This window comes from Giraffa tippelskirchi, chromosome 13 (genome assembly GCF_054371585.1).
Source record: "Giraffa tippelskirchi isolate mGirTip1 chromosome 13, T2T-mGirTip1v1.2.pri, whole genome shotgun sequence".
Classification (NCBI taxonomy): Eukaryota; Metazoa; Chordata; class Mammalia; order Artiodactyla; family Giraffidae; genus Giraffa; species Giraffa tippelskirchi.
Window position 1 is genome coordinate 23,386,143 of NC_137287.1, and position 18,251 is coordinate 23,404,393.

The 18,251-nt window shown below is 37.2% G+C and overlaps 1 protein-coding gene across 6 annotated transcripts in view; it reads right to left on the reverse strand.

Annotated features, from left to right (window-relative positions):
- LOC145531662 (transport and Golgi organization protein 1 homolog) overlaps window positions 1–18,251 on the reverse strand; it is a 30,583-nt gene extending 12,332 nt beyond the window's left edge. Inside the window, exons 1-8 of one of the 6 annotated variants that reach the window (XM_081554641.1) lie at window positions 17,828–18,251; window positions 14,825–14,956; window positions 9,989–10,010; window positions 7,873–7,961; window positions 7,537–7,614; window positions 7,335–7,445; window positions 6,587–6,658; window positions 6,339–6,437 (exon numbers count right to left, since the gene is read on the reverse strand). In XM_081554641.1, coding sequence (XP_081410767.1) covers window positions 6,339–6,437; window positions 6,587–6,658; window positions 7,335–7,445; window positions 7,537–7,614; window positions 7,873–7,961; window positions 9,989–10,010; window positions 14,825–14,956; window positions 17,828–17,893 — 669 coding nt within the window. In that variant the 5' untranslated portion in view covers window positions 17,894–18,251. Of the gene's footprint in view, window positions 1–6,338; window positions 6,438–6,586; window positions 6,659–7,334; window positions 7,446–7,536; window positions 7,615–7,872; window positions 7,962–9,988; window positions 10,011–14,809; window positions 14,957–15,982; window positions 16,328–17,827 lie in introns of those variants that run through there. The other 5 variants (XM_081554642.1, XM_081554643.1, XM_081554644.1 and 2 more) reach the window with 5 other exon arrangements.

An 18,251-nucleotide genomic window follows, 5' to 3' on the forward strand; every position in this document is an offset into this window, starting at 1 on the left:
TGGTCACTCAGACCTGGCCCCACTCAAGAGACTGTAGGCTCCAGTGTTGGGGTGCCTCAGGCCAAACAACCAGCAGGGTAGGAACACAGCCCCAGTCATCAACAGGCAGGCTGCCTAAAACCTTTCTGAGCCCAGAGCTATCTCTAAACACACTCCTTGCCTTGGCACTGCATGCCAAAGGAACAAGACCCAGCTCCACCCACCAGTGGATAGGCACAAGATGCTCCCACCATGAGGCCTGCACAAGCCTCTAGACCAGCCTCACCCAACAGAAGGCAGATTCCTGCAAGAAGAAGCAAGAGGAAGTACAACCCTGCAACCTGTGGAAAAAAGACCACAAACACAAAAAGTCAGATGACAAAAGGAGACAGCAGAAGAATATGTTCCAGACAAAGGAATAAGATAAAACCACAGATGAGCAACTAAGTGATGTGGAGGTGGGCAATCTACCCAAAAAAGAATTCACAGTAATGGTAGTAAACATGATCTAAGATCTCAGAAAAAAAATGGAAGCACAGACCCAGAAGATACAAGGAATGTTTAACAAAGAGCTAGAAGAAACAAAGAACAGAAAACAGTGTTGGAGAATACAATAACTGAAATGAAAAAGACAGTAGAAGGAATCAATAGCAGAATAAATGATGCAGTAGAGTGGATAAGTGAGCAGCTGGAAGACAGAATGTTGGAAATTACTGCCATGAAACAGATTAAAAGGGAAAAAAAGAAAAGAAATGAACACAGTCTAAGGGACCTCTGGGACAACATGAAATGCACCAACATTTGCAATATGGGGGAGGGCGAGAACAGAGAGAGAAAGAGCCTGAGAAAATACTTGAACAGATAATAGCTGAAAACTTTCCTAACATGGGAAGGCAAACAGTCACCCACATTCAGGAAGTACAGAGAGTACCACAGAGGATAAACTCAAGGAGGAATACACAGAGACACATATTAATGAAACTGACTAACCCTAACCCTAGCCCTAACCACCAAACCAGCTTTAACAAATGCTAAAGGAAATTCTCTAGGCAGGAACACAAAGCCTCCACCAGAAACATGAAAATTATGAATGAGAAAGCTTACTGGTAAAGGCAAACATACAGGGGAATTCCCTGGTGGTCCAGTGGCTAAAGGTCAGTGTTCTCAAAGCAGGGATCAGGGATCACGGATCCCTGGTCAGGGAACTAGATCCTGCATTCTCCAACTAAAGGCCTTCATACCACAACTAAATACCAAAGCAAAAATCGAAGATCCTATATGCTGCAACTAAGACCCAGTGTAGACAAATAAATACATAAAATAAATATTTTTTTTTAAAAAAGGCAAGTATATTTAGATAGCATCACTGAATCAAAGGGCATGAATTTTAGCAAACTCCTGGAGATAGTGAAGGACAAGGAAGCTGCAGACCATGGTGTAGCAAAGAGCTGGATACACCTTAGAGACTAAACAATAACATAGTAAAGGTAGGAAATCATCCACACACAAATATGATATCAAAACCAGCAATCGAGAGAAGAGAGTACAAATGCAGGATATTGGAAATGCATTTGAAATTTAGAGACAACCAACTGAAAATAACCTTGTGTATATACAGACTGCTATATCAAAACCTCATGGTAACTGTAAACCAAAAATCTTCAATAGATATAAAAACAAAAAAGAAAAAGGAATAAAAACGCACTAAAGATAGTCATCAAATCAAAATAGAAGAGAACTAAGAGGAAGGGAAGAAAAGAGACCTATGAAAAAAATCAAAGCAATTAACTAAATGGCAATAAAAACATACCTATTAAAAATTACCTTAAAAGTAACTGGATTAAATGCTTGAGCCAAAGGACACAGACTAGCAGAAAAGATATAAAAACAAGATCTGTATATATGCTGTCTATTAGAGACCTACTTCAGGTCTAGGGATACATACAGACTGCAAGTGAGAAGATGGAAAAAGTTATTCCACATAAATGGAAATCAAAAGAAAGCTGGAGTAGCAATACTCATATAAGACAAAATGGACTTTAAAATGAAGACTGTTATAACAACAAAAAAATGAAGACCATTATAAGAGAAAAAGAAGGACACTACATAATGATCAAGGGACCAATGAAAGAGGAAGATATAACAATTGTAAATATATATGCAACCAGAATAGGAGCACCTCTATATATAAGGCAAATGCTAACACCATAAAAGGAGATATTGGCAGTAGACATTGACAGTGGGGGACTTTAACACCCCGCTTACATGAAAGGACAGATCATTCAGACAGAAAATCAATAAAGAACCACAGACATTAAAGGACATGCTAGACCAGATGGACTCAGTACTTACAGAACATTCCATCTGAAAGCAGTAGAATATGGATTTTTTTTAAGTGCACATGGACATTCTCTAGAATAGATCTCATGATGGGCCAAAAAGTATGCCTTGGTAAATTTAAGAAAATTGAAATCAAATCAAACATCTTTTCTGACTGCAAAGTCATGAAATAAGAAATCAACTACAAGAAAAAAAAGTAAAAACAAGCACATGGGGGCCTAAGCAATATGCTACTGAACAACCAAAGGGTCACTGAAAAAAATCAAAGATACAACAAAAAAATATCTAGAGACAAATGAAAATGAAAAGATGATGATCCAAAATGTATGGGACACAGTAAAAGCAGTTCTAAGAGGGAAGTTTATGGCAATACAATCTTACCTCAGGAAACAAGGAAAACCTCAAATTAACAACCTGACCATATGCCTAAATCAACTAGAAAAAGAACAAACAAAACCCAATGTTAGTAGAAGGAAAGAAATCATAAAGATCACAGCAAAAAATAAATTCAATAAAGATGAAGAAAAGAATAGAAAAGATCAAAGAAACTAAGATCTGGTTCTTTGAAAAAATAAACAAAATCGATAAACCTTTGGCCAGACTCATCAAGAAAAAAAAGGAGAGTGCTTGAATCAATCAGGTTAGAAATGAAAAAGAAAAGTAGTAGTTACAACTGACATCAAAGAAATACAAAGAATTGTAAATGACTACTATAAGCAACTATATGTCAGTAAAACAGACAACCTAGAAGAAAGGAAAGCATTCTTATAAGAAAGGTACAGTCTCTAAAGAATGAACCAGAAAGAAACAGAAAATATGAAGACAAATCACAAGTACTAAAATTGAAACCATTACTAAAATAGCACCAACAAACCAGAGACCAGGACTAGATGGCTTCACAGGTGAATTCTATCAAACATTAAACACATATCCTTCTGAAATTATTTCCCAAAGTTTCAGGTAAAGGAAAACTCATAGCTCATTCTGTGAAGCCACCATCACCCTGATACCAAAAGCAGAAAAAGATACCACAAAAGAGAAAATTACAGGCCAATATCAACTATGAACATAAACACACACAAAAATCCTCAACAAAATATTAGCAAACTGAATCCAAAAATACATTAAAAAGATCACATTTATTTATCCCAGGAATGCAAGGAGTTTTCAATATCTGAAAATCAATGAGAGTGATTAGCAAATTGAAGAATAAAAACCATTATGATCACATCAATAGATAGAGAAAAGGCTTTTGACAAAATTCAACACACATTATTTAAAAAAAAAACTCTTCAGAAAGTGGGAATAAAGGGAATCTACCTTAATATAATAAAGAACATATATGACACTCACAGCTAACATCATACTCAGTGGTGAAAAGCTGAAAGCATTTCCTCTAAGATCAGGAACAACAAAGATGTCCACCCTGTTCATTTTAATTCAACATAGTTTTGGAAGTCATAATCACAGCAATCAGAGAAGGAAAAGAAAATATTCTTTTGGAAAGGAGGAAGTAAAACTGTCACTGTTTACAGATGACATACTATACATAGACAATCCTGATGATGCCACAAGGAAACTACTAGATTTTACCAATGAATTGAGTGAAGTTGTAGGATATAAAATATATACACAGAAATCTTCTGTATTGCATACAGTAAAAATGAAATAACAGAAAGAGAAAATAAAGAAACAATCTCATGTAACATCACATCAAAAAGAATAAAAAACCTAAAAATAAACCTATCTAAGGAGACAAAACAATTGCATTCCAAAAACTGTAAGATGCTGATGAAAGAAATCAAAGATGACACAAACAAATGGAAAGATATACCATGTTTTCAGATTGGAAGAATCAATATTGTCAAAATGACCATACCACCCAAGAATCAATGCAATCCTTATCAAATTATCAATGGTATTTTTTTTGAAGACCTGGGGAGAAAGCAAAAAGGAACTAAACAGCCTCTTGATGAAAGTGAAAGAGGAAAGTGAAAAAGCTGGCTTAAAACTCAACATTCAAAAATCAAAGATCATGCATCCAGCCCCATCATTTCCTGGAAAATAGATGGGGAAATAATGAAAACAGTGACAGAATTTATTTTCTTGGTCTCCAGAATCACTGCAGATGGTGACTACAGTCATGAAATTAGAAGATGCTTGCTCTTTGGAAGAAAAGCTACAATAAACCTAGACAGCATATTAAAAAGCAGAGACATTATTTTGCCAACAAAAGTCCATCTAGTCAAAGCTATGGTTTTTCCAGTAGTCATATATATGGATGTGAGAGCTGGACGATAAAGAAAGCTTAGCGCCAAAGAATTGATGCTTTTGAACTGTGATATTGGAGAAGACTCTTGAGAGTCCCTTGGACTGCAAGGAAATCAAACCAGTCAATCCTAAAGGAAATCAGTCCTGAATGTTCATTGGAAGGACTGATGTTGAAGCTGATGCTCCAATACTCTGGCCACCTGTTGTGAAGAACTGACTCATTAGAAAAGATCCTGATGCTGGGAAAGATTGAAGGAAGGAGGAGAAGGGGACAACAGAGGATGAGAAGGTTGGATGGCATCACTGACTCAATGGACATGAGTTTGAGCAAGCTCTGGGAGTTGGTGATGGACAGGGAGGCCTGGCATGCTGCAGCCCATGGGGTTGCAAAGAATCTGACATGACTGAGCGACTGAACTGAACTGAACTGACAGAGTCTAGTGAAATCCTACAACTCACAAGGAGAAGCAAACAGCATTGTAAAAGTTAAACCAGAGCTGCCTTTTTGCATACAAACTGATGATGCTATCAGTTTGCTGCCTGGGATTATAAGCTGGAGCCCCCACACTGCAATCTGAAGTCTCACTCTTGGGGTGGAGCACCTCCCAGAATCATTTCCCAGTGGGGACTTCAGATTGTGGGGCTTCCCAGATGGCGCTAGTGGTAAAGAACCCACCTGCCAATAGTAAGTGAGTGAAGTCGCTCAGTCATGTCTGACTCTTTGTGACCCCATGGTCTATACAGTCCGTGGAATTCTCCAGGGCAGAATACTGGAGTGGGTAGTCTTTTCCTTCTCCAGGGGATCTTCCCAACCCAGGGATCAAACCCAGGTCTCCCATACTGCAGGCAGATTCTTTACCAGCTGAGTCACAAGGGGAGATGAAAAGATGTGGGTTCTATCCCCGGGTTGAGAATCCCTTGGACAGAGGAGCCTGGTGGGCTACAGTCCATGGAATTGCAAAGAGTCGGACATGACTGAAGCAGCTTAGCAGGCACACTCACACTTCAAATTGATATTAACGAGGGACTTTACAATGCCATTCAAGTTTGGAGGTAGGTCAGCTCAATTTGGTGATGTGTGTGCTATTACTTTTCTCTGTTGTTTCTATTTCCTATCTTTCAATGACTGTATATTGCAATTAGGCAAACTAATCTTCTATAGAAAATTGAAACTTTATTTGTGTGTAACACGTGGTTTATTTTGTTTGAATCCATTGAATTTAAAATGAAAGTAAAAACTTTTGGCAAAACATGCCATTTGCAGCAACATGAATGGACCTAGAGATTATCGTACTAAATGAGGTAAGTCAGACAATGAAAGACAAATATATGATATCACTTATATTTGGAACTAAAAGAATGATACATGGAAACTTATTTATAAGCCAGAAACAGATTCACAGACATAGAAAACAAACTTATGGTTACCAAAGAAGAATGGTAGGGGGATTAATTAGGAATTTAAGATTAAATATATACACTACTATATTTCAAATAGATAATGAACAAGGATCTACTGTATAGCATGGGGAAATCTGCTCAATATTCTGTAATAACCTATATGGGAAAAAAAATCTGAAAAAAGGATACATGTATATGTATAACCAAATCATTTTGCTGTACATCTGAAACTAACACAACATTTTAAGTCAACTATATTCCAATATAGAATTTTAAAAAAATTGAAAAGGAAGTAACGATTTGTCAGTTCTCTGAATTAAACAGTCTATGGGAGTAAAACTTGTTACCTGATTCTTCTCAATGTTGAGCTGAACATTCTGTTTACGCAGTTCTTCAGGTTTCACTTCCACTTCATTGACACAAGCTTCATTAAAGGCACTTTCAAACTGAAGCAAAACATTCTCATCAATGACTTAATTCCCAAGAAAAACAATTCCAAGCAGATATCATTTTAATCTTCTAAGATGTGAAAATTTGTTCTTTGTAAAAGCTAATGTGTACAATGGAAATCCTGCAGCAAATATAGGTAGTTTACCTCTGAAATGCCTGAGGTGTTTGCTAAAATAGCATCTTTCATGTTCTCTGCAGAATTTTCTTTTTCCAGTGTCTGCACATAGGATAGAAACAAAAAATGTACTGAGATTCCAATGGACACACTCAGTGATATGCTGAAAAGTGGTAATATCAAACAAGCATATCCCAGGGTGATCCCTAAGTTTCATGTGATAGTAGATCCAGGGTGGGCCCAGGAAAAACATCAAGCCCATTAAGAAATGCAGAACGAAGAAAGCCATTAAGGCACAAGTATTTCATAGCTTCATAAAATATCTTGCTCACTGAATAACAGCAGAGATGACTGGATGACAAGGGTGGAAAATTGTCCATGTCAAACAGCTCATCAGTGGGTGTTCTTGATGGAAAATAAAGAAAACTTTCCCAAATTCACACTGAAAATTCTTTGTTCGGCATAAAGAAGGGTAGGGCCCATACAACTTGGCTAGATATCTTCCTTCACCTCTCATATATTTCCTGGGATTGTGAAGGCAGTGCCAAATAGTGAGAAAACTCGGAAAATAAAAAAAACTTCCTAGTCTCTGAAACTGGAAAAGTCATGGAGATATGAGTATGTGATATTCCAGATCATTGTTCAGAAGGAGGTTCAGCTCCCAAACACCCACAATCTACGGTGGTGAATAGCAAGAGCAGATGGAGCCCTCAATTCACCCAATGCACAGAAAGCCTCAGAAGTCTAACTGTGATAAACTTAGCAGCCAAATTCTTACCAAGTTCGATGTCTTGACATTCTGACACCTCACAGATTGCAACCTAGCACGAGAACTCTGAAGGAGGTCATTCAGATATTCATTAGCCGTCTCAATTGTTTCGATGTTATCCTTTAACAAAACAAATGGAATCAGTAATAATTACTCATTACTTTTACTTCTGTTTTCAGACTGTAATCCCAGGCAGAGACGAGATTGTTACCTTAAATTTTAGTGCTTTATGAGAGAGCATCTTATTTTGTGTCCTAGTTTCTTGAAGACGTTTCTTTGAGTCATTGATCTATACAGATATGTGCAAAAGGAAATCAGCGTTACAAATATTGATTATAGTGCCAGCCAAACCTATCTTTTCATTGTGAGTCCTTCCACAAATACAGAAAACAGTGCTTTACATCTATGGAGCTTGCTATGAACCTGGACTGTTTATGGAACATAAGAAATAGGATAGTAGGATGAAAGAAAACAGAAAATAACTGAACTCTCAGAGGTGGAAGAAGTTGAAGGTAAAATCATGAAAAGTAACAAAAGGAAATGATACCTTCTGTTCCATAATGGATATATTTTCTGCAAGTTGTCTGTTTTCCTTCACAAAATTATTGATTTTCTCTGATATTTGCTGCAAATTAACTAAAGAGAGACAAAACAATGTCTAAGATTTAGTAGAAAAACTCAGTGTAAGCAGCAGACATATATTATCTTTTTCTTTTCTCTTTACTATTATGTCTAAAACAAGAAAATTTTAGCTAGTAGAATTTAAAACATAAGAAACATTATTTCAATGAGATTCCTATGTAAAATGCTTTCAAAGATGAATAAAAACATTAAATCGACTTCTAAATTCTCCCCCATCTATAAGTACTATTCTCAGAAAATTCAGTCACTTCAACTAGCTGTGTCATCACCAAAGATGAAGTAGGAAAAGCAAACATCCTGTCAACTTAAAATTCTTGCCTCCAATTACTAAGGTGAATATATATGTTGCTATAAGAAAAAGAAACTCCTTATTTCATCCAGATTCAATGCACATCCAGGCCCTATTTGCAGTTCCACAGAAGGCAAGTTCAAAATGTTGACTGATAGGCTCTTGCTGCTGCTGCTGCTGCTAAGTCGCTTCAGTCATGTCTGACTCTGTGCGACCCCATAGACGGCAGCCCACCAGGCTCCGCCGTCCCTGGGATTCTCCAGGCAAGAGTACTGGAGCGGGTTGCCATTTCCTTCTCCAGTGCATGAAAGGGAAAAGTGAAAGTGAAGTTGCTCAGTCGTGTCCGACTCTTAGCGACCCCATGGACTGTAGCCTACCAGGCTCCTCCGTCCATGGAATTTTCCAGGCAAGAGTACTGGAGTGGGGTGCCATTACCTTCTCCGGGTAGGCTCTTGAAAGGCTTCCAATGTCTTCCTGATGCCCTCTAGACTGCCTTTCTCTTTGGAATTGAACACACTTGCATACAATGTGGGCTTCACTAACTTGGTGCTAGAGGACCAGGATAACTCATAGTCCCTAAAAAATAGCGTTTGCGTCCCCAGGATGGAGAATGTTACCATCACTTTTCAGGAAGACAGAATGCATAAAGCACCCAATTACAGGTGTATACACATGTATGAAACCCCTGGTGGCTCAGACGGTAAAGAATCTGCCTGCAATGCAGGAGAGCCAGGTTCCATCCCTGGGTTGGGAAGATCCCCTGGAGAAGGGAATGACAAGCCACTCCAGTATTCTTGCCTGGAAAATCCTATGGACAGAGGAGCCTGGGGGGTTAGAGTCCCATGGGGTTGCTAAGAGTTGGACGCCACTGAGTGGCTAACACTTTCACTTTCACATGTATCAAGCTCAAGAACACAGCCTGCAATTCCAGACTCCCCCAACAGACATTTAATTCCCTCATCTGACCACACAGTGCAAACTTATCTTCTGTTTGCCCAAGGTGGAAGCTTGGATGCTGAGATCACTTTTATTACTGCCACCATTCATTGTGATGAACATCAACATTTGAGGGCCTACCAAGTGCCAGCAGCCACCCTGCTCTCAACAGATAAGCCCACATAATCATCACTATCTATAAAGCCCATACAGAATTCATTATCCCTATTTTGCCTCATGTTCATTTCCACTCATTCGCCAGTGGCATGAGTGCTTTCCTCCACTTCAGACTCATAACCCAGGGCTTCATCCTTTGTTGTGACACATAATGCCTGGCAATATCTGCATTCTTCCTTAAACCTGAAGCTTCTTCAGTATTGTTTTATCATCTTTACCTTTCACCAAGAACCGGGTCATGACAGGTACTCATTTCAAACTTAAGTCTCATCATCCCTTGCTTCCTAAACATTTATATGCAAAACTAAATTCATCCTATTCTCCCCACTCCTGTGATCTTTTCCTCATGTGTTTTTTATCTCAATGGATGGCAACTCCCTCTACAATAACATTAGACTTCAACCCAGGAGGAGGAAATTTTTCAAGAGTAACCATCACAATATTGTAAAGTAATTATTCTCTAATTAAAAAATAAATAAATAAAAATAAAATTATACTTAAAAAAAGAAGTCAGACAAATACAAAAAGTCACTGTAGTTACCTCTAGCTGAATTAAAACTAACCTCAAACACCAGTACTGAGAAAATATCACAAAGGACTCTAAAGCTTAAACTCTTACCTTGATATATTGGGGGCTTTACCTAGGGAAGGAAGGAACAAAATTAAATTTGATATCAAAACATATTATTTTAACAATCTATATAGCTCCAGTAATATGGCCACTTGACGCAGAGTCGATTCATTAGAAAAGGCCCTGATGCTGGGAAAGATTGAAGGCAGGAGAAGAAGGGGATGGTAGAGGACAAGATGGTTGGCTGGCATCACTCACTCAATGGACATGAGTTTGAGCAAGAACAGGGAAACGGTGAATGACAGGGAAGCCTGGTGTGCTGCCGTCCACGGGGTCGCAAAGAGTTGGACATGACTGAGTGACTGAACAGCAACAACAAATAATTCCTGATAAAATATCAAAATAATAATCCAAAAAAATTATAATAAGCATTTTGATTCAGGATAATGATTCGTATGATTAAAAATAACAACAGAAAAAGAATTTACTATTTAAGTCAGGCTACTTCCTACACAATTTCTGATAAGGAACACAATGGTAAATAACTTATTTTTGACCAAAAGATCTTTTACATTCTATTAAATGAACACCTATCTATTTAATTTTGATAATGCAATGTATTTTGTTTTGATAATCAATCCATTTATTTTTAATAACACAATGTTATAAATATACTAAAGCATTATTATTTATTTTCTTAAATGCAATATGTACATTGCAATTCAGAACCTGGGATTATTTTAAAAGCTTCCAAAGGAAAAGGCAAAATCTTTGTACTGAGATATGCCTCTTCACTCACTAGAAGCTTTTCTGAAATCTTTCAGGGAGTTGGCTGTTTGCTGAATTGATATACACTGAAACATATCATGGTTTGAATTTTCCAGACCAATGAAAACAGAGGGTAATCTATGAGAAAGAAAGTGGGAGATGGCTAGAGGAAAAGCACAAGCAACAAAAGAAAGGACAATTAACACTTCAAGCAAGGAGAAATGTGCTTCCCAGATATGAGTTATAACCTGAGGAATTTTAGCTCAATAAAATCCAGGCAGAGCTTCATTTTAATATTATGAAAAGATACATTTTCTTCACCTTAAAACATATTTCCTCATTCAAAACCATAAGCAATATTCAGATTGAGACTGAAAGCTTTCTGAGGCTAGCCCCAAGACTTGCCAAGATATTAGAATATCATTAACTTTACACATTGCACAGGAAAACGGTGAGGTTTACTGTTCTTTCTCACCTAATCCCCCAGGCAGGGGCATGTGAAAAGAAGGATGGGGTCACCAAATACTCGATATATATGTTTTTATCATGAAGACAACGGTTTATAGATTGTCATTTTTCCACTGAGAATATAGTTATTTGGCTCACTGAGTTCTTTAATAAAAAGATTAGAGTATTTTGCAAAGGATTTTCATTTCAAAGCTAATTTCTGTTAAAGTTTATACTCTAAAAGGAAATAAAGAGGAGAGTTGGACTCCTGGATTCTGGTCCAACTTGTAAGGAACTTGGAAATTGTCACTCATCCACAAACAAGACAAAAGCCAAAAAACTGGAAAAAAACCAAAACTCTTCATAGATCACTCAGAGAACTGAAGTCACAAGGCAAACTCTTGCTAGAGAATTAGAGAAACAGAGGAACCTATACTCTAATGGATGAAGTCCTGGGGGCTCTGTGTGGACAAGCATGAAATTTAATGATGCCAGATTGCCCAGTGTTAGGGGATACCCTATCTTTCATCAGTTTTATCTTCGGGAATCCTAAAAGATGTGTAAATATTGGGGGAAAATCTCCACATTATGTTGACATGAGAGAGGGAAAATAGTCCTTTAAAAATAAACACTGTATTCTTTTCTATTTCTAAATAGACAAAATATCAAACAAAAAAGGAAATTATAGGCCAATATTACTGAACATGCAAAAATCTTCGACCACATACTCACAAACCAAATCCAACAATATATTAAAAGGATCATACACTGTGATATGGGACTGATTTCAGGGATGCAAGGATGGTTCAAAATCCACAAATCAATCAATGTAATACAACATGTTCACAAATTGAAGAATGAAATCCATATGATCACATCAATAGATGGAGAAAAATTCAGCACATATCTATTTTATATATATATATATATAAAACTATCTCAGCATAATAAAGTCCATCCATGACAAACCCACAGCTAACATCATATTCAATAGTGAAACACTGAAAGAGTTTCCTCTAAGATCAGGAACAAGACAAGGACGTCTACTCATCACTTTTATTCAACATAGTTTTGGAAATCAGCAACAGCAATCAGAGAAGAAAAAGAAAAAAGCAATCAAATTGGAAAGGAAGAAGTAAAACTCTCACTATTTGCAGATAACATGATACTGTACACAGAAAATCCTAAAGATGCCACACAAAAACAACTTGAGCTCATTAATAAATTTTGTAAATTTGAAGCATGTGAAATTAATATACAAAAATCTGTTGGTTTTCTATACAATAACAATCAACTATCAAAAAAACATTAAGGAAACAATCTCATTTACAGTTGCATTAAAAAAATTTGTGTTCAGAAACCTATGAGTTTTAAAAAAAACCTGTTCTCAGAAATCTATGAAACTGATGAAAGAAATCAAAGACATAGAAAGGTACACTGTGTTCATGGATTGGAAGAACTGATATTGTTAAAATGACCGTACTACCCAAGGCAATCTATACAATCAATGTAATCCCTTATCAAAATACCAATGGCATTTCTCACAGAACACGGGAACCACCTGAAAGTGATCCCAGTGTCCAAAGCTGGAACTATTTGAGCAACAGAATGAAAGAGGATTGCATTATTCTAGAAAAAGTAAAATATATTTCAAGAAATCCATATGGAAATATTTTCCTTAGAGGATGAAATATGCATGATTATGTAGATGTTCAGTTCTCCAAGATGTGAAATTAACTCCCCACTCCTTGTGATGTGCACACAGTAATTTCATCAAGGAGAATGGCCAGGGGAGAAACATAAGAAACACTGACTAAAGATCTTTTATAATAATTTTAATAATACTTATAAATGGAGAAGTATACCATTTAAAAATGGTGAATCACTACGCTGTACACCTGGAACTTACATAATATTGTACATCAACTATACTTCAGTAAAAGAAGTCAAGCCCTCAAGAGAAACAATTTTACTAGAGCCTAACTGGGGTTTGGCCCAAAGACGAGGTGACATAGGCAAAGGGAAACGCCCAATTCCAATGCTCTCTCTCTCTCTCCTTTCTGTCTCATCTAAGGATAAACTCAGCCTACCCTCTAGCTTACATTAAAGGCTTGTAATACCTCAGTTCCACCACAACAGGGCGCAATATGGAGCTAACAACAAATCCTTACAAGGCATACTAAAAGAAGAAATCACACAGTTTGAACTCCAAGTGCAAATATTTGAATCACACTTAATATGGAAGAGACAATCAAATCATTATCTCTGGGGATTTAAAACCACTGTGATTAACATGGTAATGGATCCAATGGTAAAAAGTAGACAATATGCAAGAATAGATGAGGAAAAAGGATCCAAAGGAAAACTGAGGAGTCAAGAACACTATAACAGAAATGAGGAACACGTTTGATGGGTTTATTAACAAACTCAACATAGCTGAGAAAGAATCAATGAACTTAAAGAAATGTCAGTAGAAACTTAAACAGATGCAAAGAAAATAATAACAAAGCACAAATTATTCAAGACAGTGGGACAATTACAAAGGATATAACCTAAACATAATAGCAATACCAGTAGAAAAAGCAAAAAACATTTGAAGCAATAATGACCAAGAAATTCTAAAATAATGATAATAATGATAATCACCGAGCCACAGATATAGGATGCTCACAGATTTCCAAGTGGGAATGAATACATACATATATATTTATATGTTGTTTATATATTTATGTAACATATAAGAGAAAGAAAAACTTATGTAGAAGCCAGGTGTGGAGGGCATTGGGGTAATAATAACACCTTACCCAGGGAAGACAAAGATAGAAATACATCACACTTTTCTATTCAGGAACCATGTAATCAAGAAGAAAGTGGAATGAAATATATTAAAAGTGTTAAAAGGAAAGAATCATCAACCTAGACTTCTGTAAACACTGAAATTAGCCTTCAAAGCACACTATGGAGTAAAGAAAATTGTCAGATAATGAAGGGCATTACTTTAATGGTAAAGAGGTCAATTCTGCAAGAAGACATAACAATCCTTCATATGTATGTATTAACAATAGTGTCAAAAATTGACAGAATTTCTAGGATAAATAGATGAACTCATTATTATAGTCAGAAATCAAAACATTTTATCAGTCATTGACAGATCCAAAATATAAAAATTCAATAAGAATACACTTGAACGGAACAACATTATCAATCAGCTGGCTGGGTCTAATGACATTTACAGAGGACTTCAACCAGTGACAGTAGAATACACATTCTTCTCAAACTCATATAGAACATTCACTAGGACCATAATTCAGAGCCATAAAACACTTAACAAATTTAAAGTAATGGCACAGAAAGGATATTCTCAGACCACAATGGATCTGAAGTAGAAATCATTAATGGAAAGATAACTGGAAAATCACATGAAAAATGGAGATTAAACAACATACTTCTAAAGAAAACATGGGTCAAGGAGGACATCTCAACAGAAATTTGAAAATATGTCCATCTAACTGAAAATAAATACAAGATGTTAAAATTTGTGGGATGCAGTGAAAGCACTGCTTGGAGGGCAATTTGTAGAACTGAATGCAAATAAAATGTCTGTGACTATAAAAATTCCCATCATGGTTGATTAAAAGTATATCTATAAGGTACTTTAGTAATACTTACAGCAAGGACAGTCCTCCAGAAGAAAATGACAAATGCACAAATTCCCAAGGAGGCAGTAATCATGGTAATCTTCCAAAGAATTTCATAAGCATCAGGCCCAAGATGGAAATGGTCAGGTAGAATATGGATCAGCTGAAATAATATTTGAGATGATGAGGAAACTTGAAGACAATTACAGTATATCCATCACAAAGAATCAACTTTAGAAAACATAAACCAACCTCCAGGAGGCACCTACATCCCTCTTATACATCCTCATGGAGGAGAGAGGGGACAGAAGGATTCTAAAGGAGCAGGAGGAAACTTTTGGGAGTGTGGGTGTGTTTACAGTCTTAATGTAGTAATGGTTTCATTGCTGCACACACATGGCAAATATCAACAGACTGTATTCATTAAAGAGGTGCTTGCTATCATAGGTAAATTATACCACACTTAAGCTGTAGAAAAAAGCCTGATACACAAACTGTTAGAGACTTTATTTTGCTAACAAACACATTGCAAATATTTTAAAAATAGTTAACAGAAACTGACTTATGAATGTAGGAGACATGTTAAAATTGAAAAATAAGTGAATGCAAACACAGTGGATGGGAAACCTATGTCTTCTGTTATATCTTCATGAAGTACCTTGAAAAACTCCTACTGAACGTTTCCTAAAATAACTCCAAAATGTATAGAAGGCTGGGAAAAATAGCAATAAAAATGTATGTTAAAGATATAAATTAGAATAATAGGGAAATATTTATAGATATGGATAGATATAGATACAGATACAGATAAGTGAGAAAGATGGGCAGCTTCTGTTATAATAAAACTGATTATTTTTTCAACCAAAATTAATTAAAAATTTCCATTTACCCCAAGTTTCTAAAAACATTGAGGTTTTCTTTCATGTGCACTTTGATTCTGAACCAGAGCACATGTCAGACTTCTGAAGTACATAATGGTTTGTACAAAAGCCTCATCTCATACATTATGATTAAAATGATAAGAATTGAATTTAGCTAAGAATACAATTCCAAACAGTCAATAAAAAGAATTCACTTTCATTTTTCATAGCATTGCACCTAAACAATTAATAGCAGGCATGCAAATTAAATTATAAAAAAAATCAAAGTTTCTGAATAATAAAAACAAGAGGAAAGCATATTTTCTTACAAAATCTAGCGATGCAAGTATTTTAGGAGGAAATAAACTCAACGTGATTCATACTAATCTACATACTAAGTTTCATTTTTGTACAAATAAAATCCCTCTACTCTAGAAAGTAGCTTCTGAAATCAATAGCATTTTCATCGTCAACCCTCACGACTGAGGTCAGTAAAATGTGTGCTGTTGGGAATCATACACTATCTTTGAGCAGACACTGTGAGAGAGAAAATGGCTCTCAGCACAAAGATTAAACACACAGATCAAATGCACAAAAAAGACAAACATCGTCTGGTCAGTAACTGGTAAAACATCTTTAGGCATGGGCACTCTTGTTCTGTATGGCAACAGTCTAAATGCTGACACCAGCAGCTGACTCTTACCTAGAATTGATCCAGTGGGGTCAATAAACTGTCACAATCAGTGGCCGTGAGCAAGAGTGGAGGTGGGAAATGCAAGACAAGTTGCTTTATCCGAGTACCCAAAGATGAGGTAGCAGAAAGAGAACTTAACTAATCTATGAGAATACAGTCTCAATCCCTTTGAGGGAAAAAAAATTCCAACAAAGATTATCTAGACATTTCTTCCTTTGTAGGCTCAAAAGAAATAGGTGGAGGTATTAACGTGGCATGACTCTATCTCAATGCAAAGGTTGTCCCAGGCACTGGGCCTTTCCAGATCCCTCAGAATCTGGTGCATGCCAAAGAGAACAAATTGATTTATCTCTTTGGGGTGTTCTCAGTTTTTATCTTTCTTTCCTGGGTCTGGAGGAACATTTTTATGGGAGTGAAAACTTTCATAGTATGGTGAACCTGGCATTTCTTTATATTTGAACAATTCTCAAGACTTGAAGGACCTTTCTGTTTTGGGTAAATCAGCACTCTGTACACAGACACTTCATTAAAGAAAGGACAATGACTCATTCACCTCCAGGTTATGTCACTCCTAAGGATTTCTCTGTTATAAACATCCCAGCAGGATGCAGCCACACTGACTGGGCTCTCAGGGCTCCCATCAGTCTGGCTGGACAGAGTCCCTGAAGGCAATATTCAAAAGCACAAGGAACAGGATGGGGAACACATGTAAACCCATGGCTGATTCATGTCAATGTATGGCAAAAACCACTACAATATTGTCAAGTAATTAGCCCCCAACTAAAATAAATAAATTTATTTAAAAAAAAACAAACAAACAAAAGCACAAGGAAAGGGATGCCTCAGAAGTTGATAAAAGTCAACAAACCAGAAAGCACAGAGCACAAATGGCATTTCACTTTTTAGCAGACTAGTACCAACCCAAAGCTTAAATACCACTGTTCGCAGGGCTGCCAAACTTCACAAATATGAAGGGTGTGCTTACGGGAAAATACACTCCATAGGGGAGGACCCTGCACTTGTGTAGCTTGAAGCGGGATCTTGACAAGCGTTTCAGGAGCTAGTCTAATTTTGAGCCCAAGACTCCTAATAAATAAGAGTTCCTTCCTTAAACAAAAACCAAAAACGCTATTGAGACATAATTCATATATCTTACAATTCATCCATTTTTGATATATGACTCAACAGCTTTTAGTACATTCCCACTTCCTTCTTTGACCAAATAAAGTTACTATTTCAGGTTTCATCCTGTCAGCCCTGCTGTGTTTGATACAGGCAGCCGCGACAGGGCCAGGAGAATGATGAGAACAGCTGCGGCAAGAGCTGGTTCAGGCTGATCAAGAAACCTGCCCTGAGGACCTTGGTCTTCACGAAGGACTGAGTTCCCATTGAGGACGCCGTGGAAAATGCAGTTATTTAAGTACAGTATGACAAAGCCCAATAAAAAGGAAGAAACCACTGGTGTTTGGGGTTTACTCACATGCATGTTTGGGTAAAGTGGAAACCTGAGTAGGAGGAGCCAGAAGAGCAGTGTCTTCACCTCCATACCCTGGTGCTCTCAGGGGCTCTGGGGTTGCCAGCTAAGAAGTAGGGTGGGAGGGTGGGGAGGGGGGAGAGTGGTTGGATTTGGAATTGGGGATGGGATTGGGGAGGGGGTGTGGCAGGAAGGGGGTATGGCAGGGAGGGGGGTGTGGTAGGAAGGGGTTGTGGCCTCCTGGGAGGAGTAGAAAGGGCTCCGGAAAAAGTATCAGGGGGTCAACCAAGTCCTAGAGGTGAGGAAGGAGGGTTCCGACTGGTCGGTAGGCCAGCAGGTCAGGAGGCAACAAAAAACAGCTAAAGTAGAATCGCAGGAGCAGTTGGAGGGGACAACGGAGCTCCGTCTTCCTCCAAGTCTTCTCCTGTTT